Source organism: Dendrobates tinctorius, unplaced genomic scaffold, assembly GCF_039654945.1.
Source record: "Dendrobates tinctorius isolate UK_male_01 unplaced genomic scaffold, ASM3965494v1 ptg000016l, whole genome shotgun sequence".
NCBI classification, from domain to species: Eukaryota; Metazoa; Chordata; class Amphibia; order Anura; family Dendrobatidae; genus Dendrobates; species Dendrobates tinctorius.
The window spans coordinates 34,443,873-34,458,099 of record NW_027361684.1 but is presented as its reverse complement, the minus strand read 5'-3'; the positions used below and the strand labels follow the sequence as shown (position 1 = coordinate 34,458,099).

The following is a 14,227-nucleotide window of genomic DNA, read 5'->3' as shown; positions in this document are numbered from 1 at the left end:
ATTATTTATTATTATAGCGCCATTTATTCCATGGCGCTTTACATGTGAGGAGGGGTATACATAATACATACAAGTACAGTATGTTGGAGTTCTGATGCTGAACAGACCTACCCCATGTCTTGGGATGTTTGGCTGCTGCCCATCCCCCGAGCCGCATGGTCTGCCTGATACCACCTAGGCACTTGTAAGTGTTACTTTCTGCTTTTTAATCCATGTTGTTTTCATATTTGCAACTGTACATATGTAATGTCTCAATTTATTCCAATTTTTGTATTTGTAATCACTGCCCGACTTTGGGGAATAAATCGTAAAATTATTAGCTCTGTCTCCAAGCTCTAAGAAATGAACTATGCGCCTTTTTTAGATAATCGCTAATTTCAGGGGTTTGCCGCGGACCCTCCTAATTAACTCTTTGATTAAGTAAAGCATGGCTGGTGGCAGCGTGGTGTGCACGGCTGGCGAGGCTAGCTGGCAGTACAGAAGGGTCTTATATTGCTGAATGAGTGGTTGAGGCCACAGCATTGAAAATTCCCTTATTGCAGTAGTCTAATTGCCCGTGCACAACAAGCAGCCCATCCGGCGACTAATTATCCTAGGTGCAGTTCCCTGACTGACCTGAGGGTAAGGGGGGCGCTGGAGAGCTGCGAGTTCCAAAGTGGAACTGAGAAAGTGGGATATACATAAATCCCCGCAGTTCTTGGAAGGTTGTTAGCAGTGGTGGGGCAACCAAAATACCCCCCTGCGATAAATTGTTAGAGCAAGGTTAGCTTGCTGTGTTTTTGCCACATGGTGCCAGTGGTGGGATAACTAAGATAAGCCCCCACTGTGCCTGTGATAGCCGTGTGCCAGCTGTGTGTCGGGTCCCTCCGTCCGCTGATACACCCATGTCGGTGGTGGGATCGTGATGTTTTGGTGGCACCAGCCGTGCCGTTCGTCACAATTTGGTGGCAGCGGCGTGTCTCCTGCTTGCGTTCATCACATATTGGTGATATATACATAATTACATGTATATATCTGGTGTCATTCATAAATACTCCACACTCTACCATTCTAGAAATGATGCCAAAAAATGGTTTACCATCCTTCTGTAAATCTGCTGCACAATGCAATGTACTCTGGATCTTTATACTCAGGAGGATTACACTGCAGGCTTTTTCCATACCATCTGAAGTTACTGTTAGACAAGGCTTATGTTCAGCTGCTCCCCACCACTAAAAAACAAGACATTGAAGATAGCATAAGTACAGTGCCTTGAAAAAGTATCCATATCCTGTCAACTTTTCCACATTGTTTTCACATTACACCCACAAACTTAAATGTATTGTATTGGGATTTTATGTGATATACCAACACAGAGTAGCAAGTAGTTGTGAAGGGTAAAGGAAATGATATATAGTTTTTAGATATTTTAAAAATATAAATCTGAAAATTGTAACATTTGTATTCAGCCCTCCTGAGTCGAAACTTTGTAAGACCACCTTTTGCTGCAATTACTGCTGTCAGTCGTTTGGGGCATGTCTCTACCACTTTTGCACATCTAGAGGCTGAATTTTTTGCTTATTCTTCTTTACAAACTATTTCTAGCTCAGTGAGATTGGATGGAGATAGTCTGTGAAAAGCAATTTTCAAGTCTTGCTGCAGATTCTCAATAAGATTTAGGTCTGGACAGTTACTTGGCCATTCACATACATAAATGTGCTTTTATTTAAATCATTCCATTGTAGCTCTGGCAGTATATTTTGGGTCATTGTCCTGCTGGATGGTAAACCTATGCCTCATTCTCAAGTCTTTTGCAGCCTCTAACAGTTTTTTCTCAAAGATTGCCTTGTATTCAGCTTCATTTTTCTTCCTGTCAACTCTGACCAGCTTCCCTGCCTCTGCTGAAGAAAAGCATCCCCACAGCATGATGTTGTCACCAACATGTTTGACTGCAGAATGTTGTTTTCAGGGTGATATGCAGTGTTAGTTTTACCAGCTATAGTGTCATATATGATATAACCTGTAGAAGCGTTATGTAGCGCGAAACGATCGTCGTCTGTTTTCTGCTCCATTGTTTTATCTGCCTGCTGTTAGTATGATGATGCCACAATAAAGGATTATTTTGCACGGTACGGTCAGTGCCTATCCGCTTTCTTCACTACGGATATACAGAACTTTTTTCATTGGAAGTGGCACCCGTAATCCCTTGTGTGTGCGCTTCATTATCCCGAGGTTATACAACTGTGCCAGATTCCTGTTTCTTCTCTATGGTACGTGAGTAACATATATTGGAACGCGATAGATGCTACTGCGTCGGCGCCACTGCCGGTGCCATTTTGATGGAACCCAACTTTTTTTCTTTAGCAAAATAGCGCTGACAGTGGCACCTGCGCAGTAGCATCAATCGCGTTCCAATACATGCTACTGCACAGTCGTTGCCACTGCCATTTTGCTGGAGAAAAAGAAAATTTGGATCCATCAAAATGGCAGTGGGAGTGCCTGCGCAGTAGCCCCCAACGGCGCCATTTTGATGGAGCCAAAAAAAATTTCTCTAGCAAAATGGGGTTGCTGCTTACCACAACAACAACATCTAAAGGGGTTAAACTATTGCAATCAGAACTAGCTTTAATCACAGCAGTTAATGGCACTCTCCAGGTATGGAGCAGGACTCATTGTGTCAGCCTGATCACTTACAACTTCTCCTGACTTCTGCCAAACATCTGGTATCAGGAGACGAGGGCAGATGCCGGTTAGTGTTTGTAGCCGAGTTCCCCCAGCTACAGGCCCTATATCAGCTGGCTGATCTACAACCATTGTTGAAACGTCACTCCATCCCGACAATAATTAATTGAATTCATATCTCCGGAATATGGATGCAAAGTTAACACCTTGAACCTGAAAATGCTATAGCTGATTGGTGCATTGTAGAGACATGTCTGAAGTAAAGCTTTAAAATTGTTAGGTTTCAATCTGATACAAAAATGTAATTAACATTTTCTTTTTAATTTTGTAGCATGCCCTGATCAGTACTGGGGCTCAGACTGCAAGCAGTCTTGTTCATGTCATCCCAATGGAAAGTGTGATGGGGTGACTGGCAAATGTACCTGCCATCCTAAGCAATGGGGGCTTAATTGTCAGAACTTCTGCCACTGCGGCCTGCACGGGACCTGTGACCAGCTCACTGGATTGTGTAACTGTGAGCCAGGCTGGTGGGCTCAGCATTGCAATAAGCAATGTCTGTGCAACCTGGAAACGTCTTACTGCAATCAGACTAATGGACAATGCATATGTAACAGCGGCTGGTGGGGAAATCGATGCAGTATAAAATGTAGTTGCAACAAATCTCCATGTCTACGAACAAACGGAAATTGCATGTGTCTAGAAGGATGGTACGGTCAGGGATGTGAACACCGATGTGACTGTGTGAATGGCAAATGCAACTCCAAAAGTGGCTACTGTGAATGTAACACAGGATACCAAGGAAAAAGATGTACAGAACGCTGTCCAGCTGGATTTTACGGACCCAAGTGTGAGAAAAGGTATGAAAAGGGGTAGCAAAAGATGTATATTCCCAGCAGGTGCTTGCGAATTGCTTATATTCACTGTCATAATCAACTGCATGATTCAATGTAATGACAGTAATGCATCAACACCAGACTAAACCCAAAGAAACATTAAAAAGGCACAACATACTGATCCATACAGTCCATAGAATAGGTCATAAGATTGGTGGGGGTCCGACACTTGACACCCCCAACAATCAGCTGTTTTTTTCCCCAGCGGTGGTGATGTTAAAACTTTGAACAGGGCTGCAAAGAGCAGCTGGATTCAGTGTGTAGCAGCGCTGCCAAGTACTGCAGAACAGCTCATTTTCCAAAGAATGCATACGCTTTAGTCCTACTAGAAATATCCCAAATGTACTGTAAAACAAGCGCCATCTTCATTAGTGGGGGCATCTTAGTTGGAGACCACTGCTGTATATCATAAAGTTTCAATACAGGAAGGAGTTAATATACATTATTAACAGCACTCTGTAGATAAAAGACCATGTCAGGACAGGTATTTAATGATTCAAATGGCAAATGTAAACAATAAATCGCTCTTAATGAATTCATTTGTTGGCATTTATTCATATGCAGTAGAGACTAGGCTCCATTAATATTAATACAAACCTTTATTTGATATTTGTGAAGCAGACTGAAAACAGAGGGATTATATGGCTCTGATCACATCTACCTCCGTCACAGATCCTGCCATCTGCACTGGAAGAAAATATTGCAGAATGTGATGGATACCATGGAGATAAACCGATAGACACTATTACAGTCAGTGTTCAGAAAATGAAAAAATATGAATAAAAATAAGTATTTTATTGAAAAAAATTAAATAACAACTATAGACACATAAACACATAAATAGTGGGCAAAATAAGGGTAAAACAGTGACAGACAGATAAACCAGTTGAAAGAGCTGGAAATGTTGTGTAAGTCATAGTAACCAAGGGTAAATGCATACAAAAGTTATCAATAAAGAGATTCTCAGACAGTAACCATCCTACAAACAATCCAAATGAGTAATACATATAAGGCAAGTGCATATATGTCTGCAGTATTCTGTGTGGGAGAGGCTGAGAGTGGATGTCAGATAGTCAGTGCACAATAACAGATTAAGAAGTAACTCCACATCCTAATCTCACCCACACTCTGAATGCAGACATGGTCTCAGATGAAGCAGAGGTAACAACCATAAATGCATAGAAAAAGGATGGTGACAGAGAAAAATAGTTTAAATATGGCAGCAATTACCCATTAGTATAGTTGTAGCAGCACGCCGGTTCACTATCTCCGACATACGTTTCGCTTTTCCGCTGCTTCCTCAGGGGGCCTGCTATTATAGTCAATGTGGTTAGTTGGGCACCTCTAGAGACCATCATGTGAGAGAACTGTCCCCTGCATAAGTTTCCACTTTTTGCTCTTTTAAAGGAAACAAAATTTCATATGCAGGTGTGTTCAGAGCCTAATGACCCCTAGACTATTAGATAGCTGGTAGCTAAAGAATGGTTTGGCCAACAGCTATCTCCCCCAACACCCTCATATAGAGGTGCACTTTGCTCTGCTTAGTGCTCTTATATTCTCAATGAGAAAGCAATTCCCAGAATGATATGGTGGAAGACTAGCTTGAGAGAAAACAAAAGCATCAGCCACTGAAATTTAGCAGGTTGGAGAACACATATACAACCCCAATTACAAAAAAGTTAGAACATTGTGTAAAATGTGAAGAAAACAAGAATGCAATTATGTAGAAATCTGTTATAGCCTTATTTTATTGACTGCAGAGCATAGAACACAGATCAGAAGGTGAATGTTGGACATTTTTCCATTTCATTTGAACAAATTAACTCATTTAGAAATTGATGGCAGCAACACATCTCAAAAAAAGTTCGGACAGGGTCAACAAATGGTCGGAGAAGTACTGTAAATAGTACTAATGAAAAACAGCTGGAGGGTTAACTCTCCACTAATCACATGATTGTGTACAGGGCTGCCACTAGGAATTTCGGGGCCCCGTACTGGCAAAATTTATGGGGCCCCCTTGAGACTCCGCCCAGGCTCCACCCCCAGTTCCGCCTCCACCCTAGCTCCTCCTTCACCATGCGAACCTTCAAAAATCCCTCCGCGCTTTCATTGAAAAACTTCACCATGCCCTCAATCAGACCAAATATATCGGGGATCCAACTCTGTATGTCAAAAAGTAGATCCAAATAGAAAAAAAGAAAGCAAAGTAGACATACACACATGCAGGGATCACCCTTATAAAGTTAATTTTTAGTACATATAGATGTGCAGAAAAACACCACAAATGATAAAAACATTTAAAATATATGCAGGTGTCACCAAACGTGACCTGTATATAAGGGAGCGGCTAGACTTTCCTGGACAATATATAAATGTACAATATTCAATAAAAGTTCCGTATTCTATGTAGCATGCCAGAGCAACAAGTATATAATAAACACATATATTCAGTGTATTCGTTGTGGCCAATGAAATCCTCCGAATTTCAAATAACTCTATAATCAAAAAAGTCTTATGCTTAAAGAAATATTCATGATATTACAACAAGCCACCTTATAAATAACAAACAGCCATGTTAGCAATAGGATTGGCACCTAATAAAAACCAAATACAAGCGGATAGTATGTTAATCAAAAGCCCAAGACAATAGAAAAGGCTGCTTTGTAATACCCTTTTCTTATGATAAGCCACCCTTGCTACAAGCAGAACAAAGACATGCTCACTGAACATGACAAGCCATAATTAATGCCCTGGTCCCAGGAACGGGATGCCACTCTTGTTACTCAACTAGCGTGACTTTATCAGGAGTGGAAGTCACTTTTCATAAGAAAAGGGTATTATCATTGACCCTAGTATTTCTAGTAACCCCTTTTTTTTCTACTCTAACTTTAACCCTGTTTACAAAGCGGCCCTTTCTATTGTCTTGGGCTTTTGATTAACATACTAACCGCTTGTATTTTGTTTTTATTAGGTGCCAATTTAAAATCTAATTTTATTTTCACAAAAATGATCTTTTCACACCCAATGTTTGTTTTTCCCCAAGTGTAACATGAGAAATTGGACCCTAACAGTAGCTGTGCAATTTGTCCTGAGTAGGCTGATACCCCATATAGGACTACAGGCTGAGCTGCAGGTGGAGACAATGTGCCTACTAATTTTGGCACTGGAGATCTGTCCCCCTGGGTCCTGGCTCACCCCATCAGCCGGGCCTTCTGGGCCCCCCCATCAGCCGGGCCCCTCAGACCCCCCCATCAGCCGGGCCCCTCAGACCCCCCCGTGAACAGCCAGGCCCCCGGCTCCCTAGACCCCCCCACTGACAGCTGTGCGGGCCCCTGGGTGACCCCCCACGGACAGCCAGGCGGGCCCCTGGGTGAACCCCCACAGACAGTCGGGCGGACACCTGGGTTACACCCCACGGACAGCTGGGCGGGCCCCTGGGTCCCCCCCATCATCAGCTGGGCCCCTGGGTCCTCCAGGCCCCCCCACGGACAGCCAGGTGGGCCCCTGGGTGATCCCACATGAACAGCCAGGTGGGCCCCTGGGTGACCACCCACGGACAGCTGGGCCCCTGGGTCCCCCCATCATCAGTTGGGCCCCTGGGTCCCCCAGGCCCCCCCCGACGGACAGCAGGGTGGGCCCCTGGGTGACCTCCCACGGACAGCCAGGCAGGCCCCTGGGTCCCCCACCATCAGCCAGGCCCCTGGGTCCCCACAGGACCCCAATGTCCCCCATAATAAGACACAACCAGCCCCCCCGGGCCCCCAGACTCCCCCCCTGTGATCAGACGACCAGCCCACGGCACCGGGGCCCCCAGACTCCCCCCCCCATGTTCAGACAACAACCAGCCCCCGGCGCCGGGGCCCCCAGAGACTCCCCCCCCCATGATCAGACTGAGACAACAGGCCCTCGGCCCAATGTCCCCATCCCCATGATCAGCAGGCTGCAGCCAGACATACAGACATAAAAAGAATTCACTTACCTGCTCGCTGGCCGTCCACAGCACCGTCAGACTGTCACCCAGCCCAGGAACCCGACGTCTTCTGCTCTGCTGCAGGCCTGTAGCCGCTCCCACGCTGACGCCATGTGCACACCGCTCTTCAGCTTTCTCAGGAATGAGGAAGTGAAGAGGCAGCGTGTGACGTCACATCACGTGAGCCGGGGGCGGTGCTGGAGTGACCATCCGACCATGGTGCACTGGGGAGGGGAAGAGGAGTCAAGCGCTGGCCGGACCTTCCCTGCTGTGAATGTAACACAGACAGAGCAGGCTGAGGGGGAGAACGGGGGCCCGAACCGCTGAAATAATTGTAGGGGGGGCCTGGCCGAAACCCGAGCAGCGAGCGCGAACCAGGCTGCAGCGCCCAGCTTGCTCAGCCGCCGCCGCGGCCGCCGGGCCCGGGCGGGCCCCCCTGATCACCGGGGCCCCATACAGGTGTAATGCCTGTCATGCCCTGATGGCGGCCCTGATTGTATATAAAAAGACCATGTCAGAGAGGGCAAAGATGGTTAGAGGTTCTCGATGAACAACTGCATCTAAAACTTGTGGAACAATTTCAGAAAAGTGATATTCAACATAAAATTGCAAAGATTTTGAATATTTCACCATCTGCAATATATAAAAGCATCAAACATTCGGGGATTCTGGTGAAATACATGTGCACAAAGGGGACAAAGCTGCTCATGATCTACAAGCCTTCAGGGAGTAGCACATTTAAAAACAGGCATGATTCGGTCATGAAAATCACTGCAATTACTCAGGAATACTTCTAGAAAACATTGAAAACACAGTTCACCATGCAATCCACAAATGCAAGAACAAGTTGTATCATACAAAGAAGAAGCCATATATTTATTTATTTATTTTACTCATTTATATGGCGCCATTAATTCCACAGCACTTTACAGACATTATTGGCACTGTCCCCGATGGGGATCACAATCCAAATTCCCTATCAGTATGTCTTTAGAATGTGGTAGGAAGCTGGAGAACCCGGAGGAAGCCCACACAAACACGGGGAGAACATACAAACTCCTTGCAGATGTTGTCCTTGTTGGGATTTGAACCCAGGACCCCACTGAGCCACTGTGCCTGCCATATATCAACACAATTCAGAATTGCTATCTTTGTCTCTGGGCCAAAGCTCACTTAAAATGGACTGAGATAAATGTCATGCAGTTGCATTAGTGTCTATTGCATGGGCAGCTTACACAGCTTGAAAGACCGCCACTAATGCATGGTATTAAACAGAGGTTTGCTCCCATCCAGCCAACGTTTATTTCAGGGAAGACCTTTCAGCAAGACAATTCTAAACCACATGCTGCATCCATCACAACAGTATGGCACCACAGAAGAAGAGTTTAGGTGATGACCTGGCCACGTACAGTCCAGACCTTTCACCTATAGAAAAGATTTTACTAATCATGAAATTAAAAATATGGCAAAGTAGACCCAGGACTGTTGAGCAGCCAGAATCCTACATCAGACAAGAATGGGACAAAATTTCTCTCGCAAAACTAAAGCAATTGGTCTTCTAACTTCCCAGATGTTTACAAACTTTTGCAAAAAGAAGAGGGGATGATACACAATGCAAGACATGGCCCTGTCCCAATTTTTTCCATGATGTGTTGCTGCTATCAATTTCTAAGTGAGTTATTTTTTTTTCAAGTGAAATGGAAAAATTACCATATACACTTGTGTATAAGCTGAGCTTTTCAGCACCTTTTTTTTATGCTGAAAACGCCCCCTCGTCTTATACACGAGTCATTGTCTAGAAAGCCAGCGGGGGAGGGGGAGCGGCGGAGTAGAGGCAGGAGCCGGTGGCTGTGACATCATACTCACCCTCCTCGCGCTGTTGCTGCATGTCCCGCTAGCTCTTCATGTGCTCAGCGGTCACGTGGTACCGCTCATAAAGGTAATGAATATGCACATGTCTCCAATCCAATAGGCGTGGAGCACATATTCATTACCTTAATGAGTGGTACCACGTGACCGCTCAGCACAGGAAGAGCTGCAGCGCCGGGACAACGGAGTTACAGGGACATGCAGCGACAGCGCGAGGAGGGTGAGTATGATGGGGGAGGACGCCAAGCCATGCATACAAAGGGGAGGATGGGGGAGGACCCCGAGCCATGCATACAAGGGGGAGGACGAGGGAGGATGCCGAGCCATGCACGCAAAGGGGAGGACGCTGAGCCATGCATACAAGGGGGAGGATGCCAAGCCAGGCTTACAAGGGGGAGGATGGGGGAGGATGCCGAGCCATGCATACAAGGGGGAGGACTCCAAACCATGCATACAAGGGGGAGGACGCCATGCATACAACTAGGAGACCGGGGAAGCCACACATAGCAGGACAGGGATGAGGGGACAATGCATACCCAGCTTATACTCTAGTCAATATAGTCAATAAGCTTACCCAGTATTCCGTGGAAAAATTAGGTGCCTCGGCTTATACTCGGGTTGGCTTATACTCGAGTATATACGGATAGTAATCTTCACCTTCTGATCTATGTCCTATATTATGTTATGAATAAAATATGGCTATAAAAGATGTCCAAATCATTACATTCCTGTTTTCTTAACATTTTAAATAGAGTCCCACCTTTTTTTATTCGAGGTTGTACATTAGACAGTAGGTTGATCCCGCCAATATCGTTGGATTTAATGGACTTTACCCTGATGTGTATGGGGGGCTTAAACCATTAAAATGCATTGTTAGAATACAGTAACATGTTTATAGGCACTGAAGCTTTTTTTAGTGTTTGTAGTGATCATTACCACTGAAGTTATTCCCTCTGTGATATATGGTGAAAAAACAGTCAAAGGACAATGGTCATTTAGATTAAAATGATAATTCTGGTATTTATAATTCTGAGAAATGCAGATAGAGCTGCTTTATTCAGTGGTCATGCATTTATGCTTTGCCAATAAATGTCTCCCCAGTGTCATGAATAATATTTCATTTTCGTTGTGCTGAATTTACTAGCTGTGGAAGATGCAAACCGGGCCACTTGTGCTCCCCCTTTGATGGCTCCTGTGGGTCCTGTGAGTCTGGCTGGATGGGAACACGTTGTGATTTGCCTTGTTCAGTGGGATATTATGGAGAGAACTGTACACAGAAATGTCCAAAGTGCCTTCGGGAAGAAGCATGCAGTCGAGAGAGTGGAACATGTCTAAACTGTGATCCTGGCAAGATGGGATCAAGGTACTTGATATTATTTATTTTATTTTTTCACTTCACTTATTTGTTCATTCATTGTGTACTTACAGTAAAGCATCCCAACCAAGAAGGGGGTTCAAGAAAATGAGAACAAAATGGAATTTCAACAAGTTTATAATTATTTTCATTTTGTGAAAGCGAATCATGTGGGTGCTTAATGATCTACCACAGCTGCACTGAATGGGAGTCAATTGGCATAAATATGTTACAAAATGGCTTTCATTTAATTCTCTTCTTTCTGCTGATTCTGTCCCATTGTACAAAAAAAAAAATAACAAAGGCATTTTTACACTGTGTGATGGGCAGCGTTAGACTGTCGACCAGCAAGATATTTGCAGGTTGGCAGCTATTTAATAAACTTTTTATAAAGGCCGACTCAGCTTCAGATGGCACTGAATGATCTGTAATAGACAGTTTAGTGCTTTTAGGCTGCCATTAATCTCGGCAGTGCAGGTCCTGTGTACATAGGAAGTTGCACTGTCAAGAACGACCATCTTTTGGGTAAACCAGAAGAATCATTCCCTCTGACAAATCAGCATTTTGCTTGTTTGTCAGGTGATCGGCAGGCTGTTTCGATTGCACAATTAGGCTGGAGTCACACTAACCGACGAGAAATACGGTTCGTATTTTACATGCGTAATATGGAGAAATGTCCCCTAAATAGTGCTCCGTATGTCATCCGTAATCAAGGTGTGGTCACGTATTTTGCGCATATAAGCATCCGTATGTAATCCGTATGGCATCAGTATGTACGGCAATCTGTATGGCATCCGTATGCCGAGATTTTCTCGCAAGCTTGCAAAATGGACATATAATGGATCCCCATGACAGGTTACAACCCAAACGGAAGAATAGATATATACACATAGAATACATATATAAATATATATATACACACATGTCATTGAGACACATATATATATATATATTTACATTTCATAGAGTTCTACATAGCAGAATAGCCGCAAAATCAATTGCCGGCTTCTTTAAAATCATTCCCAAACCCGACATGAAATGACACATGGTTTACATACAGTAAACCATTTCATTTCATGTATTTTTTTATATTTCCCTGACTAATAATTAAATTAGGGTTTGTGTGTAAAATTTGGGACGTCTAGGTGTTAAATTAAGGGGTTAATTCGTTGGAAAAATATGCGTGGGCTCCCGCGGCAAAATCGCAACCAGAGAGGTAAAGCAAGTGAGTGAGGGCAGATATTAATAGCCTTGAGAGAGACCATTGTTTTTGGCCCCCCCGGCTACAAAAATCTGCCCCCAGACACCCCAGAAAAGGCGCATCTATAAGATGCGCCTTTTCTGGCACTTATCCTCTCTATTCCCATTGCCCTGTAGCGGTGGCTAAAGGGTTAATATTAATGGGTTAATGTAATCTTGCAATTAGAAGGTGACATTAAGCCGATTAATAATGGAGAGGTGTCAATTAGACACTTATCCATTATTAACCCTAGACTATTAAACGGTTAAAAAACACACACAGACATTAATAAAAAATTATTTTAATGAAATCAAGACACCTAGTTTTTGACAAGATTTATTGCTCTGGTAATCCAAAAATAAACCATCAACCTGTAACAAAAAGAAAACAAAAAAGCAACCATATCCTTACCTCTCTGCTGCTCAGTCAGGTCCCCCACTGCAATCCATCAGAAATGGTTAAGTGGTTTACACAGTGCTAATGCAACCAACCCCATGTAAACCACTGCCAGAATTAATTATTTAATCTCTGCGCAGCCTCCCTGACTGCCCTGAGATGAACTAATTACCGTGGAAAAGTTTCTGCATTTTTTCCCACACTCATTAGTTCACCTCAGGTCAGCCAGTGACGTCAGTGAGGCTGTATGGAGTCCCCTGGCTGACCTGAGGTGAACTAATGAGTGTGGGAAAAAATGCAGAAACTTTCCCACGGTAATTAGTTCATCTCAGGGCAGCCAGGGAGGCTGCGCAGAGATGAAATAATTCATTCTGGCAGTGGTTTACATGGGGCTGGTCGCATTAGCACCAGTCCCTGTGTAAACCACTTAACCCTTTCTGATGGATTGTAGCGGGGGACCTGACTGAGCAGTGGAGAGGTAAGGATATGGTTGCTTTTTTGTTTTCTTTTTGTTACATGGTTTATTTTTGGATTACCAGAGCAATAAATCTTGTCAAAAACTAGGTGTCTTTATTTCATTAAAATAATTTTTTATTAATGTCTGTGTTTTTTTAACCATTTAATAGTCTAGGGTTAATAATGGATAAGTGTCTAATTGACACATCTCCATTATTAATTGGCTTAATGTCACCTTCCAATTGCAAGATGACATGTAAATATATATATATATATATATATATATATATATGTGTGTCTCGATGACATGTATATATATATATATTCTATGTGCATATATCTATTATTTTGTTTCTTTATTAAACCTGTCAGTGTGATTTTACTGTATCATGTATTGAATTGCCGGCTTTCCTAAAGGACACCGGGTGCGTATTTCTCGCAAGTCACTCATCTGGTCCGTGTGTAATGCGTTTTTTTGCGCACCCATAGACTTGCATTGGCGTATTGTGCGCGGAATACACTGACAATCGCAGCATGCTGCGATTGGCACGGACCGTAAAATACGGCCGAGAAATATACGGCTGATGGAAGCTGCCCCAGAGAATCATTAGTCCGTGTGCAATGCGTGGTTTTTACGCCTCTCACTTGTCCGTATTTCTCTCTAGTGTGACGCCGGCCTTATAGTGAAACTAACATTCCTATGTGTTGTCCATGATAATCATGAATTGTAAATGGGCCCTAAATCACTTGTACTATTGCAAAGTTTTAACACAATTATACAAAAATGTGATTAATGTAATCTGTTCATCTGTAAAGCCAATAAATTTGTTGGCAGCGGATTAATCTCTGTACTGTCCAGGCGTTCAACAGTGAATATAGATTTATTCAGGAACAAAGATAGCAGCTTACAACTGGTATTTCTTATAGCTTAGGATCTTAGCATGTTGTCTGTCAACTTGCAAAGTGAAGGTAAAAGTGTGCTCCAGTTACATAGACAGTGAGTGAACAGGAACTTTCTGTTTTTTTATTTAATTACTTTTTAATAATGCATTATTGGCAATATGACAGTATTGCTGGAGACAGAAATTCACGCACTATTAAACAGTAGCAAATATTAGTTGATGCAATATTTATAATAATAAACATTAATACAACATCCTCACTCAACAACTACTTAGTCTCATAGTGGTTCTGAATTCTTCATATTTAGCTCTCGGAAGTGGCTTTGTCATAACATCAGCTATCATCTGGTCAGTCCCGCTAAAAAAAACAAAAAACTCAATTACGCCACATTCTATCACATCACACAGGTGATGATGTTTAACATCAATCTGTTTGGTTCTCTCCTTGATCTTTTCACTGCAGGCAAGTTTAATGCATCCTTGGTT

At 43.3% G+C, this 14,227-nt stretch overlaps 1 protein-coding gene across 1 annotated transcript in view; it reads left to right on the top strand.

The window, feature by feature from the left end:
* SCARF1 (scavenger receptor class F member 1) overlaps positions 1–14,227 on the top strand; it is a 104,588-nt gene that overhangs the window by 22,179 nt on the left and 68,182 nt on the right. The window contains exons 4-5 of the mRNA XM_073565662.1: positions 2,993–3,518; positions 10,538–10,756. Of these exons, the coding sequence (XP_073421763.1) occupies positions 2,993–3,518; positions 10,538–10,756 (745 nt within the window). The remainder of the gene's footprint in view (positions 1–2,992; positions 3,519–10,537; positions 10,757–14,227) is intronic.